The sequence below is a fragment of the Musa acuminata genome, chromosome BXJ1-4 (genome assembly GCF_036884655.1).
Source record: "Musa acuminata AAA Group cultivar baxijiao chromosome BXJ1-4, Cavendish_Baxijiao_AAA, whole genome shotgun sequence".
NCBI lineage: Eukaryota > Viridiplantae > Streptophyta > Magnoliopsida > Zingiberales > Musaceae > Musa > Musa acuminata.
In genome coordinates this window covers 11322623-11339503 of record NC_088330.1, presented here as the reverse complement: position 1 = coordinate 11339503, position 16881 = coordinate 11322623, and the positions used below count along the sequence as shown (strand labels likewise).

Here is a 16881-nt window from a genome sequence, read left to right as displayed (position 1 = left end):
ACTCGAGCACTGGATGGACTGATTGGACGAGACGCTACTCGTACGACTGTTGGCCGAGTTGTGCGACTTGGGCAAAGACTAATCCTGCTGGCTGAGCTACTCGACTTGGGCACTAGATGGACTGATTGGACAAGGTGCTGCTTGTACGACTGTTGGCCGAGTTGCGCGACTCGGGGAAAGACTGATCCTACTGACCAAGCTACTCGACTCGGGCACTGGGTGGACTGATTGGACGAGACGCTGCTTGTACGACTGTTGGCCGAGTTGCACGACTCGGGCAAAAACTGATCCTGTTGGCCGAGCTACTCGACTCAGGAACTGGGTCGACTGATTGGATGAGACGTTACTCGTACGACTGTTGGCCGAGTTGCGTGACTTGGGCACTAGATGGACTGATTGGACGAGACGCTGCTCGTACAACTGTTGATCGAGTTGCGCAACTCGGGCACTGGATGGACTGATTGGACAAGATGCTGCTCGTACAACTGTTGGCCGAGTTGCACGACTCAAGCACTGGATGGACGATTGGACGAGACGCTGCTTGTACGACTATTGGTCGAGTTGCACAACTCGGGCACTAGATGAACTGATTGGACGAGACGCTGCTCGTATGACTGTTGGCCGAGTTGCGTGACTCGGGCACTGGATGGACTGATTTGATGAGACGCTGCTCGTACGACTATTGGCCGAGTTGTGCAACTCGAGCACCGGATTGATTGATTGGACAAGACGTTGCTTGTACGACTGTTGGCCGAGTTATACGACTCGGGCAAAAAATGATCCTGCTGGCCGAGCTACTCGACTCGGGCACTAGGTGGACTGATTGGATGAGACGCTGCTCGTACAACTGTTGGCCGAGTTGCGTGACTCGGGCACTGGATGGACTGATTCGTTCGCGCTTCATTACATGCTTCTGGCGGGAATTTATGACGGGAATTTTCGGTGGTTTATGGATTTTTGGCGGGAATTCGACGAATTTGGGGGGTCTGGGGATTTATGCCAGATTGGATGCTGACATTACTTCTTGCCTCGGGGAGTCCAAACGTCGGTTTGGGGCAGCATGTTTCTTCTTTATAAACCCCTTACTGTGGAATGCAGTGGCATTGCTCAATCGCCGCTTTCTCTACTTACGCCTCGGATAGCTGCTCGTTATTTTTAGGTCGGGATGTCTTCGTCTTCCACATCTTCCCCCTCTTCGGGTTGGTCAGTTTATGAGATTAGTAACTCGGGTTCCGGTAGTTCTAGGGTAGAGTTTATTAGTTCTTCGTTGGGTGACTCAGCCCCGGCGGATTCGAATGCCTTTGCGGCCCTTCAAGTGATGAGGTCGTGGCATGATGTCGACTCGGTGGTGACTGAAAGCCTTTTAGGTCAGATTCAGGATCATTACAGTATCCCGAAGAATTATGGACTTAATTCTCCGCGTCCTGGTTAGCGTCCTTTCGATCCATTTCCCAACGAGTTCGGATGACCACAAATGCTCTAGAGGCGGGGCTACACTTCCCGTTGCACCTGGTTATCGAAGAATGCCTACGCTGTTGGGGGATCTCACCATCCCAGATGGCGCTGAACTCCTGGCGTTATCTGGTGGTTTTTCTCGGGGAGTAGGGATCGAACTGACCTGAACCCTCTTCTTAGCTTGCTTTCGCCTGTGTAAGGAGCGAGGCAGGTATTACCTGACCGCCCAAAGTGGGTTTAAGTTTAGCGGGGCACCCTCCAACAACAGGGATGGAAGACCCATCATCTCTTCGTGAGTTGTAGTCGGGGGTGGGGGTTTTGCGTCGGGTGGACCTCCTGAGCTATTAACAACGTTCCCCAATTTCTTTCACACGAAGAGATCGAGCGCATGGAGCGATTGAGAGAGATCCTGTCCTCCTCTCGGGCCATCAAGAGAATGACCGAGGAGTGGCTGGTTGAAGCGGGGCTAAGCCCAGCCACTAGGGGTACGATCAGATTCATGCCCTAAGTGCTCTCCTTTTTTTTTTTTTTTATGTCTTACTAATCGAACCTTTGTTTCGCGAAATGGTGAACCTCAAGATTCTGAAGGGGATGCCCCGCCCTTCGACCGTGGCGCAACCGACCCGGGAGTGCGAAGGATCCGACCCCGAGGTTCCTTCGAAAAAGGGCACACCAATGCGTGGGTCGAGGTCGGCACCCGGAAGGCATGGCGAATCGCGGAGTGGTGACCCCGGGGATGGGTGAGTCGGGTGGCGACTTCTAGGGTGAGGGTTCGGTGTGTGCTCGGGAGAGGGGGCGTGCTGGCTCACATGGTGAAGGCCCTTTAGAGAGATCTACAGTTCGCCCGAAGTCGATGCGAGACTCGTGTCACATCGGGGCTCGCTCCGAAGGGGAGCATTTTTAGGCCCTTAGTATAGCCGGCCTTGAGGAGGAGGAGCTGAGGGCTCCCTACAGCACCAGATGGCCAACTCTTAAAGTTGAGAGTAGGATCTGGTCTAATGGGTCGGCGACCCAAGAGTTCTCGCTGGGGGTGCTGCATCTGATGCTTACGAAGCAGTTATACTATTCACCCTCCGTGGTGCTGATGGATCAGGCAGCCAAGTCCCTTGTTTGGGTGAGTTCGATGTTTTTCTTGCTACTGTTTGTAAGCTAGTGCTGACGTCAATCCTACGCAATGTCACGGTTTAGTTGGTTTTGCTTAAGTCGTACGACACCCTTGCATGTCCGTCCGCAAAGGTTAGCCTCCCCGAAACCTCCCATGGTCCCTTAGGACCTACAAAAGAGAAAAGAGGTTAGAAAAAGCGCCTCACTCGGGATCCACAAGCAAACATTTCCGAAAACACTTCATATACAATGTAAATTATAAACAGACTTTACAAGTTTTGAACGGTTGCACAACAAAGAGTCAAAATGGTCCACTACAGACCAAGTATCTCTCACAAGTGTTCACATGACACAACCTTTATTTACAAGCCTAAGAAGGCCACCAAACCCAACTAAAATGGGGCTTTTAAGCCTTCAGCCGTCCCTCTATATGCTGTGCAAAGCATGAATAAACCAAAAGATACGGACATACATAAGTATTATATCAAACATCCTGTTTAGAATTTTGTCCGTAACATTCTCCCCCACTTATTCCTTCGATGTCCTCGTTGAAGCCTTTGTCGATACTACAACTCCTCACCTTTGCTGAGTCTTCAATCTTCTGCTCCCACTGCAATTCACCTCTTGATTCCCAACTGCTCTCCGCTATTGTTTTTGAGTAGTCAAACCTTTGATCCGTTATGCTGCTTCAACTCGCCAATGACTCTGACTCTAGTGTGGGGTTGGCTGAGTTGTGTTGATCCCTTTTGGTTCCTGCGGATCCTCTGGATGAAGGAAAAGACCATCCTTACTATGTGCCAGTCTCTCAAATGCCTTATGCTGCTTGAATTGGGTGAATGCTTGTTGGAGCTTTAACGAGCATTATCTCGCAAACTTTCGAAATTTTGGATCCTTCCTCCACAAAATTTGTCCATCAACTCTTCTTTCATTTAGTTGTCACTTCCGCTTTTGATTAGCATTATGATGGGAAATGAACCGGATAATCTACTCTCAGTAGCAATGATCACCATTGGTGAGGATTTGACAACTATTATCTTTCATTATCTTCAAAGGGTCTTTAAACTTGTGCAGAGCTCCTCTACTGGATAAAGAAGAGAATTGGGGTACTTGGTTTCGCCCATTCTCTTAAGAGTTGAGAAGGCAATAGTTACTTGACTTCGCCCGCCTCCTTAAGGGTTGTACTCCATGCATCGAACTGGTTACTGACCTTCGCTTGCTCGTTGTTCACACTTCTGAAGCACTCGAAGTGTTTACACTTCTTGCATAGAGTTAGCTACTATGATTCACCTTCTCAATGCCATCGAACTTTTGGAATGCAGGAAGTTTTTACCCCAACTTGGAGTAAGTCTCTAATAATTTTGGTCGCCTTTGAGATTGTACCATCTTCTCTATCAACCCTGCCACCTACTCCATTGAGTAGCAAAGGTACAGCACCGCGTATTGCCTGCTTCGTTCCTTAGTCGTGCACTCTTGCATGACTCGAAGTCTTTCACTTTCGGTTATCTTGATGAGAAGCTCGTTAACATCGGTCTTACAAAGTTCCTTGGCCTTTGCCCTTCAGTCTTGTCTCGATACTTCGAGTTTGCCTCTGCATGCTCCACCTCATTGACCCCTTTCACGACTAAGCACTCTCCCTCCATGAGAGCAAGGGATCAATTACTTTCACGGAAGTCCCGCCTCTATGGTATCATAGCGTTGCCATGCTCGTGGCTCTACTATCCGTCACTTCACATTTGCATCCCTTTTCTTCATGATCAGTAGATATGTCTCTGTGGCACTCTTTCGAGTCCACCTCCATTCTAACTTATGCTTGATTTTGGGTAGCTAAGTCCCTTTGGACTCGTTGTCACTCCCTCGCCCCTTTCGATCCCCTGCTTCAACACCTCTGTGTTCTCCAAGCAGTTCCTTTTGGTCGATGGAAAGACAAACTGCAACTCCCATACATGGCCCCTGCAATCAAGTTGTAGGGTTTGCATCGATTCTGTTCTCCTTAGCTTTCTTGGCAGCAACGTTCGCTTTCTCGACCTTGTCATCTGACTTGCCAGGCTCCCTTAAGCGAATATAGGCTCTGGAGCAGTCCAACTCTCCAGTTGCTTCGATGATACCTCTGCATGATCAAGTCCCTCCCATGGGACTCACTAGTACTTGCATTCGAACTTTTCCCTCGGTGATACATAGCCCTCATATGCTGATGACCAAGGCTTTCATCCGATGCAAAACTCGATGCACGTACGGAAGATCCGCCTCTGCGGTACCATGACCTTCACTCCTTGAATCCATAGCCCTTTTTATCGTCGTGTTGTTCACTGAAGTGGAGCTCCCAATAGCTCCCGATCATACCTCCGTATGATATAGTCCCTCATAGGACTATGTCGTGTGTATCGCATTGCCACGAATTGTTCCACCATGATCTGCTGCACCATGTCGCCTCATGGTGGCATCTTTATTGCATTATGATCCTTGTGGGATGAACTCGAATTGTGATCCCTCAATGTGTGGCCTCTGCCAATACATCGCAGGGTCTCTTCCACCTTCGATTTTCTTCACTCCTTTGGCAATCGACCTTCATCCACCCACTCTTGGGTCACACCTAGATGAAGTACTGCTCTAGGATAGTCCGTCACCTAGTAGCTCCCGAAGTCCACCGACTTTGCTGTAATTAGTGCACCATTGTTTGGATCCTGGGTCTCTGCCCCTACCAGCACAATCTCCGCTGCGCAGCGCTTCCTTTATGACAACTTGAATGGTAACACTATGGCATATTCTTCAAGAGTACCCACCTCCGCGTCCTTTTGCCCATTGCTAAGACCTTCTGAACCCAATTTCACCTCCGCAAGTTGAGTCGCCTTAGTTCCTCCATCAAATGCTTTTCCGAGATAAGGTTCATGTGCCCAGACGCTCCCTTCATCTTTGGCACCATGCAAGATGAGTCCACTCCATCAGAATGAAGGACCCATGGAACAATATGATCCTGCTCTTGCCTCTACAAGAGTTCATGTCCTTGACCTCTGTCCAAGGAAAACTCTGTGCCTCCGCTCCATGTTCCATCTTCTATGCCGACTCACTTCATGCGGCTTGGGTACTTCGCTAAGTTACACCCAAGTTGCTCCGCTCCTCGTTTTGCATTGAGTTGATGGTGGCCCTCGTGCCCACTATTCTATGGGTCAGTCCTCCCTTGAGTCTGATTTTTATATCGATTCCAAGTGTGTCTTCATTTATATTGCTTTGGCTCACTCCCTCACTTGATCTCACAATGCATCCACCAATGCATTCTCTTAAGCAAGATCATGCGACGACTCTTCGCCGCTCGCTCGGTCCATTGAGCTTCGTGAAGTTGTTGTTTTTTAGGTACTACTCCTCAACATGTGCGGTCTGTTGCACATGATTCTCCCTCTGGAGAACCGGGACCTATCCCTCCTGGATATCTATCCCATTGGAGCAACATCTCTCTTCACTACTTTCTTTTTTAAAGTTTCGAAGACCACCATCCCCTTGGTCTACTTCCATTTCTTGAAAATACTATGCATTGTTTTACCTCCTGTAAATGCACTTGCTAGATTGCGACTCCACGTCAATACAGCCCCCACTGCACCACTCAAGGCCTAGCAATATACTGAACTCATTGCACACTTCAGCCTCCTATAGACGTATCCTTCTTATGTCGAAGAAAAAGTTCCAATGCTCCATGGCACTAAGTTTCGATCGCCTTGGAATGGCTGCGAACATTCCATTGTTCGTATACAAGCACTTGCATGAGTACCGAATTCTTCGAGTTAGCAATTCCCCTCACCTCTATGAGCTTTGCACAACTCTTTCAGTCGTTGAGCAACTCATTCCACCTTTTATGGTCTTATCCTTTACCAAGCGCCTCGCTTGCCTTGAGCACCATCAAGTAGTTGTCAAAGTCGAGCCGTAGCTCGACTCAGCTATCCCAACCTTTGTGCGCTATGCATTCTTCAAAGCTTGCTTGTTCTCGTGGTGTCTCTTGCACGAAGGGTTGGTCATTCCTTTGAATGCCAATCTCATATGCTCGCTCCTCCGAGCGACTCCTTTTCTCTACATCTCCATGCTCGTTTTCCCCCAAATGATCGCGCGTGTGTTGACTGCCCTCAACGCAGCCCCGCTAGGTCCCCCACATTTGCATGCCAAGTGTTTTTTTATGAGTGCTTGTCGCGCTATGATACCATCTATCACGGACTTAGCTGGTTTTGCCTAAGTCATATGACACCCTTGCGTGTCCGACCGCAAAGGTTGTCCTCCCCGAAACCTCCCATGGTCTCTTAGGACCTATAAAAGAGAAAATATGTTAGAGAAAGCACCTTACTCAGGATCCACAAGCTAACATTTTCGAAAACACTTCATAGACAATGCAAATTACAAACAGACTTTACAAGCTCTGAACGATTGCACAACAAAGGGTCAAAATGATCAACTACAGACCGAGTATCTCTCACAAGTGTCCACATGACACAACCTTTATTTACAAGCCTAAGAAGGCCACCAAACCCAACTAAAATGAGGCTTTTAAGCCTTCGACCGTCCCTCTATATACTGTGCAAAGCATAAACAAACCAAAAGATATGGACATACATAAGTATTACATCAAACATCCTGTTTAGAATTTTGTCCATGATAGCAGGGTCAACATTGCACCATGGCCTTGATCGACCGCATTTATGATGCTGGTAGGGTGATTGAACGCATGGGCAAGATGAACTCGGGCCTTCGCCGAGATATCGAGGAGCTAAAAGGTGGGCCTGGTCCAACGGTTGTGGCGGCGGCCAAGCAGTGTGCCATGGATATGGAAGCCGAGGTTGAACGACTGAAGGCCAAGCTGGTCGATTCCCAACGTCAATTGAAGGAGAGTCAGGGGCGAGTTCGGGCACTGGATGACGAGCTATTGACCCTTTCGTGGAACGCCGAAGCTACGCGGTCTGTGTCCCCGATGACGGAAGAGGCTTTGGCCGAGGAGCGCCGGCTAACACCTGAAAGAGTGAAAGAGGCTATCTCTGAATACAAGAAGTCCCCGAGGTTCGAGCTTGGTTTGGCGAGGTCGGGCCAAGTGACTTATGAGTTTGGGTACTGAGTCACCCTCGCTCGCGTTCGGGCGAAGTGTCCCGACCTTGAGGTGGAGTCGGATCCCTTCATCGATCTTCCTAAGGACCAAAACGTCGGGATGCCAAACGAGGTCCCTTTCGATGACAGCCTAGAGGCTCCCCTGAGGGGTGTTTTTTTTTTTTTTGCTCCTTTTGTCCCTTGGTCGTGTTGAGTTTTTGAGTTGTAATACCTGGACCAAGCATAATGTACGTGCCTTTTGAATTATGGAAAACATGTTTATGCTTTTGACATACCGACGTGCCTAAGGATAAAACCTTTTGAGATTTGTGGTGTTCCATGTCCTTGGTAGAGGTTTTCCCTCTATGGTTTTGAGGCGGCAAGTTTCTTCTCGGACCACATCATAGACTCGGTACGGTCCTTCTCAGTTTGGGGCCAATTTCCCTCTAGCTCGGGTCGGGCCACTTACCTTGGCCTTCCGTAAAACGAGGTCTCCAGCTTTTATTTGTTGGGGCCGGACATTACGATTGTAGATTGGGCCACGACCTTCTTAAACGCCAAGTTGCAGAGGTGTGCCTCGGCCCTTTTTTCTTCGAGCAGGTCGAGGTTTGCCTGGAGGCTTTCCTCCAAGGTGTTTTCTTCGAAGTTCTCGATGCGCAGGGTGGGGAACACCATTTCGGGTGGCAGGACTGCCTCGGTTCCATATGCTAAGCTGAATGGGGATTCCCCCGTGGTCATTTTGGGTGTGGTCTGAGATTCCTATAGAATGCTCGGGAGCTCATCGACCCATGCCCCGTAAGCCCCAGTCACCCTTTTTTTCTAAGCCCTCTAGGATGGCTAGATTTGCGGCTTCAGCCTGGCCGTTGGTTTGGGGGTGCACGATTGAGCTGAACTTCAATTGTATCATGTAGGACTGGTAGTAGGCTTTGAAATTGGCATTGTTGAACTGGGCTCCATTGTTAATGATGATGGTCCATGGGATCCCGAACCGGGTGATGATATTCCTCCAGACGAATCCCTCCACTTGCTTTTCAGTGATGGACGCCAGCAGCTTGACTTCGATCCACTTTATGAAGTAATCTGCCCCGACTATGAGGAATCTCCTTTGTCCAGATGCAGGGGGAAAGGGCCCGAGGAGGTCAAGGCCCCATTGGGCAAAAGGCCAGGTGACGTCCATCGGGGTGAGAGGAACCGCGAGTTGGTGTTGTATTCGGGCATGCTTCTGGCATTACTGGTCAAGGCCCCCTTGGGCAAAAGGCTAGGCGACATCCATCGGGGTGAGAGGAACCGCGGGTTGGTGTTGTATTCGGGCATGCTTCTGGCATTGCTGGTCGAGGCCCCATTGGGCAAAAGGCCAGGCGACGTCCATCGAGGTGAGAGGAACCGCAGGTTGGTGTTGTATTCGGGCATGCTTCTGGCATTGCTGGCATCGTTGCATATATGACAGCGTGTCCCGACGTAGGGTCGGACAGTAATACCCTTGCCTGAGGACTTTGAAGGCTAAGGTTCAACCGTCGGCATGTTCCCCGCAGATGCCTTCATGGACCTGAGCGAGGACCGTTTCAGTCTTGGGTGGCACCAAGCAGCATAAGAGGGGTTGGGAGAAGGCTCTTTGGTATAGCTTCCCACTGACTTCACAGTACCATGCCTGGGTGTGCTGGAGTCGGCGGGCGGTAGCTTGATCACCAGGTTGCACTCCTTCCCTTTTATAATGGAGGATCTCGTCCATCCAGTTCGGAGTGACTTCAGTTGTAGTGACGGTCTCGGTCGAGATCATCGAGGCCGAGAGGACTTCGGTTCTCGGCAAGAGTTCCCCCGAGTTGCGGGAGGAGGCTAGTTAGGCTAGGGTGTCGGCCTGTACGTTCTCTTGCGAGCTGGTCGAAGGTCAAGACCGAGGATGGTTGCAGTCGACTGAACCATGTCTGTGCTGGCCCCCTTAAGGTAGTGGGGAATGCCTAGCACATCAGGGCATCGGAGGTGCCATAGAGAGCCATTTGGGCTCGGAATGTAGCGACATGTTCTGTTGGGTCGGAACCACCGTCGTAGGTCTCCAATGCTAAGAGTCGGAAGTTGAGCGGCACAGGCTTATCTTGGATCTCTTGAGCGAAAGGGGATCTTCTCGCGCTGCTTTCTCTGGTTTCGCCTCGGGACTTGAGGACTTCTTGCTAGAACTCATCCAGGTGATGATTCATTGTAGATAGCTAGACTCTAAATGAGTCATCCGCCGAGTTCGATGACAAGGTATCGGGCTCGGGATACGGCGGGGGTACCTGGTGGGATGTAGGGCCTCGGCACTCTCGGAGCTCTCGCCCTGACCCGTTCCTCAATTTCGTTATGGGTCAGGATTTGTGCCACCGGGTTGGTTGGAGGGATATAGGGCGGTTGTGAGGTGAAGGCGGGTAGGGACGGGGGAGGAGCCACGAACTGCAAGAGCTGCGGGATAAGCGAGGCGATTGTTTGCATCATTCCGGCCATGGTTTGCATTTGCTTTGTGAGATCGAGGAACGCCTCAGGTGAGACGACCGAGGGTCCCATAGTATCTCCGGGGGGGGAGAGCCTGAGATCGTTGAATAGGTGCCAGTAGCGATCCGGCGTCTGGGTTACAACGCCCTATCACGGACAAACTTCTAAACAGGATGTTTGATGCAATGCTTATGTATGCCCGTGTCTTTTGGTATGTTCATGCTTTGCACAACATGTAGAGGGACGGCTGAAGGCTTAATAGTCCCATTTTGATCATTTTGACCCTTTGTTGTGCAACTATTCAGAGTTTGTAAAATCTATTTATAATTTACATTGTCTATGAAGTGCTTCCTGGAATGTTTGCCTGTGGATCCTGAGTGAGACGCTTTCTCTAACTCATTTTCTATTTTGTATGTCCTAAGGGATCATGGGAGGTTTCGGGGAGGCTGACCTTTATGGACGGACATGCAAGGGTGCCGTAAGACTTAGGCAAAACCAGCTAAGTCCGTGACAGCCCGCATCCCTTTGAGTGGCCGACGGCTACCCTTCGGGCCCATGGGTGTTGTAGATCGTCAGTGGTTCTTCGATGAGGCGAGCTTCTTCGTCGGTTGCAAAATGTTCCTGCAACATCGACCCTCCTTCTAGCGCCAAAATATTCCGCAAACCTCGAGCCATGATTGCGTGATCGACATGGTTTGATCCGACTAGCGATGTCTAGGATCGTCCTGAGGGCGAAAATCTCGGTCGGTCGGGTCGAGATTGGACTTGGTGGTGACGCGCTTCTCCCCCGAACTTGTTCGTCATTGCTGCACCTGGATTCCTGCACACAGGCCTAGGTCGGGATGGAGATGATCCCGACTTGAGCCCCTCCGAAGCTTGAGTTAGTAGTATGCTAATGTTCTCATGCCCCCCGTCAGATGCTGGCAAGGGGTTTTTATTGTGACTCCTGGGGAATGTACCTTCGGGTGTTCGATGTCTGGGATACGTGGGACGATGCCATGCGACGCTGTCCTAGGTTTCCCGGGACCTCGGGACAATCCTTGTTTCGGTGAGACTGGCTGGTGCGACGCCGAACGGTGTGGGGAGATGACCGTTGCATCCTGGATTATCGACGACACATCTGTCGTGGCTCTATCTCGCTCTCGAGATATTGTGCTCGAGCTGATGTGGCGGGGGTCAAGTTCTTGTAGGATGCTCCATAACGTGCCCTTTCAAATTTGACTCAGAATCATCTAAATAAATCTCAATTCATAGACCGTTGGGCATGGTGTTTAAAAAGAAAAAGGAAAGACAGCAAAATGTGAAAACAATGACAAGGCACGGATTAGATAAGAATATGTTCTTACTTTGCCAAGCTCAAAGACGACACAAAGTAGAAAGAATTTTCTTTTCAACTTAAGGCCACCAAGATTAGTTGTGACACTACGGTGATATATATATATATATATATATATATATATATATATATATATATATATATATATATATATATATATATATATATATATATATATATATATATATATATATATATATATATATATATATATATATATATATACTTAAAGATTTTTTTTATGTATTTCTTTAAATTGAAGTGTAGTATCTTTTGTGATCGTTTCTCTTTGGTTTAAACCATAGTCACTTGATGGCGTCTTCTAATCATGTGTCTCATCCTAAATAAGCATATGCAAATCACAACATCGAATAATTCAACTTGATCTTCTTTTATAGGCCTTAAGTTGCACAGAGAAACAGATCAAATAGATCACACTCGTGATGGGTCAACGCGACAAGGCCAACTAGGTCAGTCAATCCATCGAGTCAACTTATTACGATCGACTTCATGTTCGCTAGGAATGGGTTCCAAGTCTCAATGTGACAATTACGACAAGGCCAACTAGGTCAGTAAATCGCAGCTTTATGCTAATGGTAAATTTTCTAGTGTTCGATTATAAACAAATTAGATCTCAATTTAATTTTCACCATAATATATATAGACATTAAAGTTGGTGAATTTTTATTTTTATTTTCTGGTTTGGCATGTATATATTTGCAAAGCTCAAAAATTTGCAAATGTCATTGTAATGATTCACATTAATTAACTATATATATATATATATATAATTTTGGAGGGGCCAATCTGCAATTTTAAGAACCTTAGATCAAACTTTCATTTGGTACGGCAACATTAGACGCATAAAACGACGGTAACATGTCATATTTCCATGCCTCACTGCTGCAGCTCGAAGGCGGAGACAGGGAAGCTGTCGGACAAGCCGGTGCCGGTCTTGAAGGTGATCTTCCCAGACGAGGGGTCGTCGACGTACATCTCGACGACGGAGAGCCACAGCAGCAGCTCCTTGGTCTTCACCCCCGTCATCTTCTTCATCTTCCGCTCCTCCACGAAGGCCGTCACTTCGGCGGCGTACGACACCTGCCGCTTGATCTTCCTGAAGGTGTGCTCCTTCTTCCTCCCCTGCACCAGCCATATGAATCCGGTCTCCCGGTTGTATCCGAACTCCTCCATGTCCTCCAGGGGTAACAGACCTTTGGGCAGGCCGAGCTCCTCGAGCAGCTCGATCGACCTCCTCTTGCAGATGGTATCCCCGCGGTAGATCATGGCGCCCTTGCGGTAGCTGTCGATGCTGGCGGACGCCATCTTAGCTAAGTAGAACTGGTAATTAGGCTTGGAAGCAAGAAGGTAGTGAGGAAGAAGGGTTGGATACCCATAGCGCACTTATAGCATGCAATAGGGGTAGAAATTTGACCGAGTCCGAAGAGGAAGACTTTGACCTTGACTTTGACCTAGGAGTGTTTAGCACGTTCTCTGGTTTCATTGACCTTGTAGGATTCTGAGTTTACTTGCTTTAGCTTGGTCCATCAACCGTGAAAATGAAGTTGGAGACTAGATCTTCTCACTCGGTCAAATTTTAAGACCTGTAGATGTGGAAAACCACCAATGGATCTTCTCGATCCATTGCAGTTAACAATGGCCGAGTCAAGACACTCTGCTTCCTCATCAGCTCTCCTCTACATAGGCCGTAGAGTAACTCGGAATGAACAGGTTGTAAGTGGCTCTTCAAAGTTTCCTGTCTCGTCACTCCATGGTCTCTTTTGCTTGGAAGGAGAGCATTGTGATCTCATTTAGAAAGAGTGATGGAGTTGTGAAAAAAGATAATATGGAATGATAATTTTATTTTATTTATATATTTTAATCTTCAATCAAGTCAAAATTAATCATTATGATATATATGCATGATTTAAATATATGATCGAGGAAAATCTCTCCCTTAAATTATGTATAAATATATATTATCTCAATAAATAATATTATCATTTTTTTCACAGTAAATTCTTTATAGTACTCGGTGAACTGTCATCTCCCCCTTATAACTATTCTATGTTGCTACAGAGTCATCCTTTGTTCTTCTCCACTGCAGATCCAATGAATAGGATATCTACAATGTTGTCTACCTGATCTGATTGCTCTCAGTGATCAAAATCTCCCTGCTTCCTCCTCTTAATTCCCTTATTGCTCGTCACTGCTTTCTCTATAGTAACAATTATGGCTCTTGGTTCAAGTTGCTCTCCATCGATTACCTTCTACCATTGCAAGCAATACTCCCTTCTCTTCAACTCACAGCCAACGACGTGTTCCTCATTCTAGGGCATCATCAACGTCATAGGTCAGATGTCCTATAGATCTACCCTTAATCCATATCTACCTAGCATGCCCTCTCTTCCGACCACCAAAACTCTTGCTCGAGCGATACCTTAAACCCACCCACTCAAGCGCATCTCTTACCACATCAATTAGCAGTTCTCATCTAAACATATACCCCTTTAGTACTCTAGTTCAGTAGCACCTCACCTTCTCTGTAACTTCTCCATCTACCTCTCTACCAACTCACTTTGCAATGCCTAATGAAGCAATACTCTCAGCACCACAAATAATATCTTTAATCTCTCATCGATCAAGTGATACCAAAGTGCATTAGTTTCAACAAGTATGTGTTGCCAGCTCTTCACTAATTCGCATATCATCAATATAACCCAATAATACCATTAAGACTGAACATCACATGACAACACAGTCCAAAAATAACATCCTCAAACCATGTCAAATCTTTAATCTTCATTCTACAACAAGTTCTCAACCTGACTCTATTAAACTCATAAGCATCACCTACGCTCAAAAATCTTCACATAGAAGTAAAATTATATATGACAAATATGACCATACTTTATAATGTTATATATACATTTACATCATCTCACCTCATATAAAATATCATCGAGTATAGGTGAATCTTTTGAATTAAGCAAAATCCAAATGAATCCATTACTAGATACAAAATATGTCTAGTGACTAAAGAGTCTCTCCAACGATCAAATATTAATATCACAAAGATCTTTAGTCTAATTATTAAATTAATGATAATTTGAATTATTCCGAGTTTGACTATCACTTAAGGTTGGCATGTATATCAACTAGGTATTAATAATGTTTTCTTATAAAGGACCTTAATTGAAAATATATTTATGCAGTAACCCGATGACTTTATGAATCCTCAATATCTAGACTATGTTTGTAAACTATGAAAAGTTATTTATGGACTTCACTAAGCTCCAAGAGCTTGGTATACCAAATTTGGCTTATTTTTAATGTCAACCGACTTCGTCAATTTGACGGTTCTTTATTCTTACGATAAAAAAAAAATGATGTACTATATATCTACTGATTCATGTGAATGACATTATCATCATAGGTAATAATTCTATTGAGATCAAGTAATTTTTTAAGCAATTGACATATCGATTCTCCATTAAAGACTTAGGAACTAAGTTATTTTTTTGAATGTGGAAGCAATATTCATATCTAGACTTTTCTTATATCAATATAAGTACATTTGAGATCTATTATTGAAGATAAATATATAGAATATCAAAAAAGTTGCCACCCTAGTCTCCTCCACTAAATCACTCAAATTATATAATGAATTATATTATATAATGCAGTCCTACTATGGATCTTATACAATATCGACAACTGTTTGGTTCGTTGCAGTATTTATCTCTTAGACATTTAGACATTTCATTTGTAGTCAATAAATTATCATAATTCATGCATCAGCCCTCCACTGCATATTGGTCTATACAAAAATGTATATTGTGATATCTTAAAGAGACTCTCAAATATGGACTTCTTCATAAACACTCATCCATTCATCATCATGTCTTCGTTGATGCTGATTAGGTAGTCAATATTGATAATAGAACATCTACATCAACATGCATTATCTTCCTTAGAGCAAACTTAGTGAGTTGGAGTTTCAAGAAATAGAACACGGTTGCAAGATTCACTACTGAAGTTGAATACCAAGTCATCGTCACCATTGTTGTAGAAATCAACTGGGATCGCCAATCTATTTCACAAACTTGAGATCTCATCAATCCACTCCAATAATATACTGTGATAATATCAATGCCACCTACCTATGCTCTAACTTGATATTCTACTCTCGTATAAAACATATTGTTATCGACTTATATCTTGTCAGAGATCAAGTTATCCGACGTCAACTACGTGTTTCTCAAGTCGATACTTTTGATTGGCTAGCTGAGTCCCTCACAAAGTTTCTCACTCTTAGGATATTTTAATTATAACATTCTAAGATTAGCATCTTTAATGGAAGCTTAATTTTATAGGGGCATGATAAAGAATCATAATAGAGATAAATATTGAAATGATAATTTTGTATTTCTTATGTTGTGGGAAACAACCTTGAGCCGTGGCCTCGGGGCCGACGCGGCTCGGTTCGGGTCCGGACGACGGGGATCTCCCTGGGGCGTCCCTCGAGCCCGCTGAGGGGGTTGGGTGCGGCGTCCGATTGGGACGGTGTGGTCGTCTCCTCCGGGCAGGAACTCCTCGCCTGCGCGTCCGGCAGGGACCTTCGGCTTTGCACCTGCGCAAAGGTCGGGCCGAGGTGCTCGGCCCGACCCCTTCGACGATTAAGTTAGCAGAGGATGTGGAGGGGGTTTCAGGAGAAAAAGTGGTTTTGTGTCTCTACCCTCCTCTCTATCTGATGAACGAGAGGGTATTTATAGGGAAGCTTACTGTTTCCTGATGTGCCCGCTTGTAGGGGGCAGGTTGGTAGCGTCTGACACCAACGTTGGCATGGCGCGAGGAATTGAGCTTGAGTAGGGTGTTAATGCGCCTCGATCGACGTTCCGGTCAGCATCGACCAGGTGCTGTTGAGTGAGGCGTCATCTGACGTCAGCCGAGTCTTATCATAATTACTATCCTCATCATATTCTCCCCCGGAAAGAAGCTATGCGTCGGTCGTTGTAACAGGAGTTCGAGGCATGGCTTCAGCTTTCAGGTGGGCTGGCCGCGGAGGCACGGTCTCGGGGAGCATGGAGCCGAGGAGCACGACGCAGGCGAGCTGGCCGCGCAGGTGTGTCTCGGGGAGCATGGAGCCAAAGAGCACGATGCAGGCGGGCCGGCCACGTAGTTGTGTCTCGGGGCATGGGGCCGAGGAGCACGACGCAGGCGAGCTGGCTGCGCAGGTGTGTCTCGGGGTTTGGGTCGGAGGAGCACGACGCAGGAAGGCTGGCCGCGCAGGTGTGTCTCAGGGAGCATGGAGCCGAGGAGCACGACGCAAACAGGCTAGCCGTGCAGGCGTGTCTCGGGAAGCATAGAGCCGAGGAACACGACGCAGGCGGGCTGAACGCGCAGGTGTGTCTCGGGGAGCATGGAGCCGAGGAGCACGACGCAGGTGTGACTAGCCGCGCAGGTGT

The 16881-nt window shown here is 47.1% G+C and overlaps 1 protein-coding gene across 1 annotated transcript; it reads right to left on the bottom strand.

Annotated features, from left to right (window-relative positions):
- Positions 1-12221: 12221 nt before the first annotated feature.
- On the bottom strand, positions 12222-12878 carry LOC135648787 (uncharacterized). The gene has a single exon (XM_065166737.1). It carries the CDS (start codon positions 12737-12739, stop codon positions 12311-12313), a length of 429 nt encoding a protein of 142 aa, XP_065022809.1. The 5' UTR covers positions 12740-12878; the 3' UTR covers positions 12222-12310.
- Positions 12879-16881: the final 4003 nt, after the last annotated feature.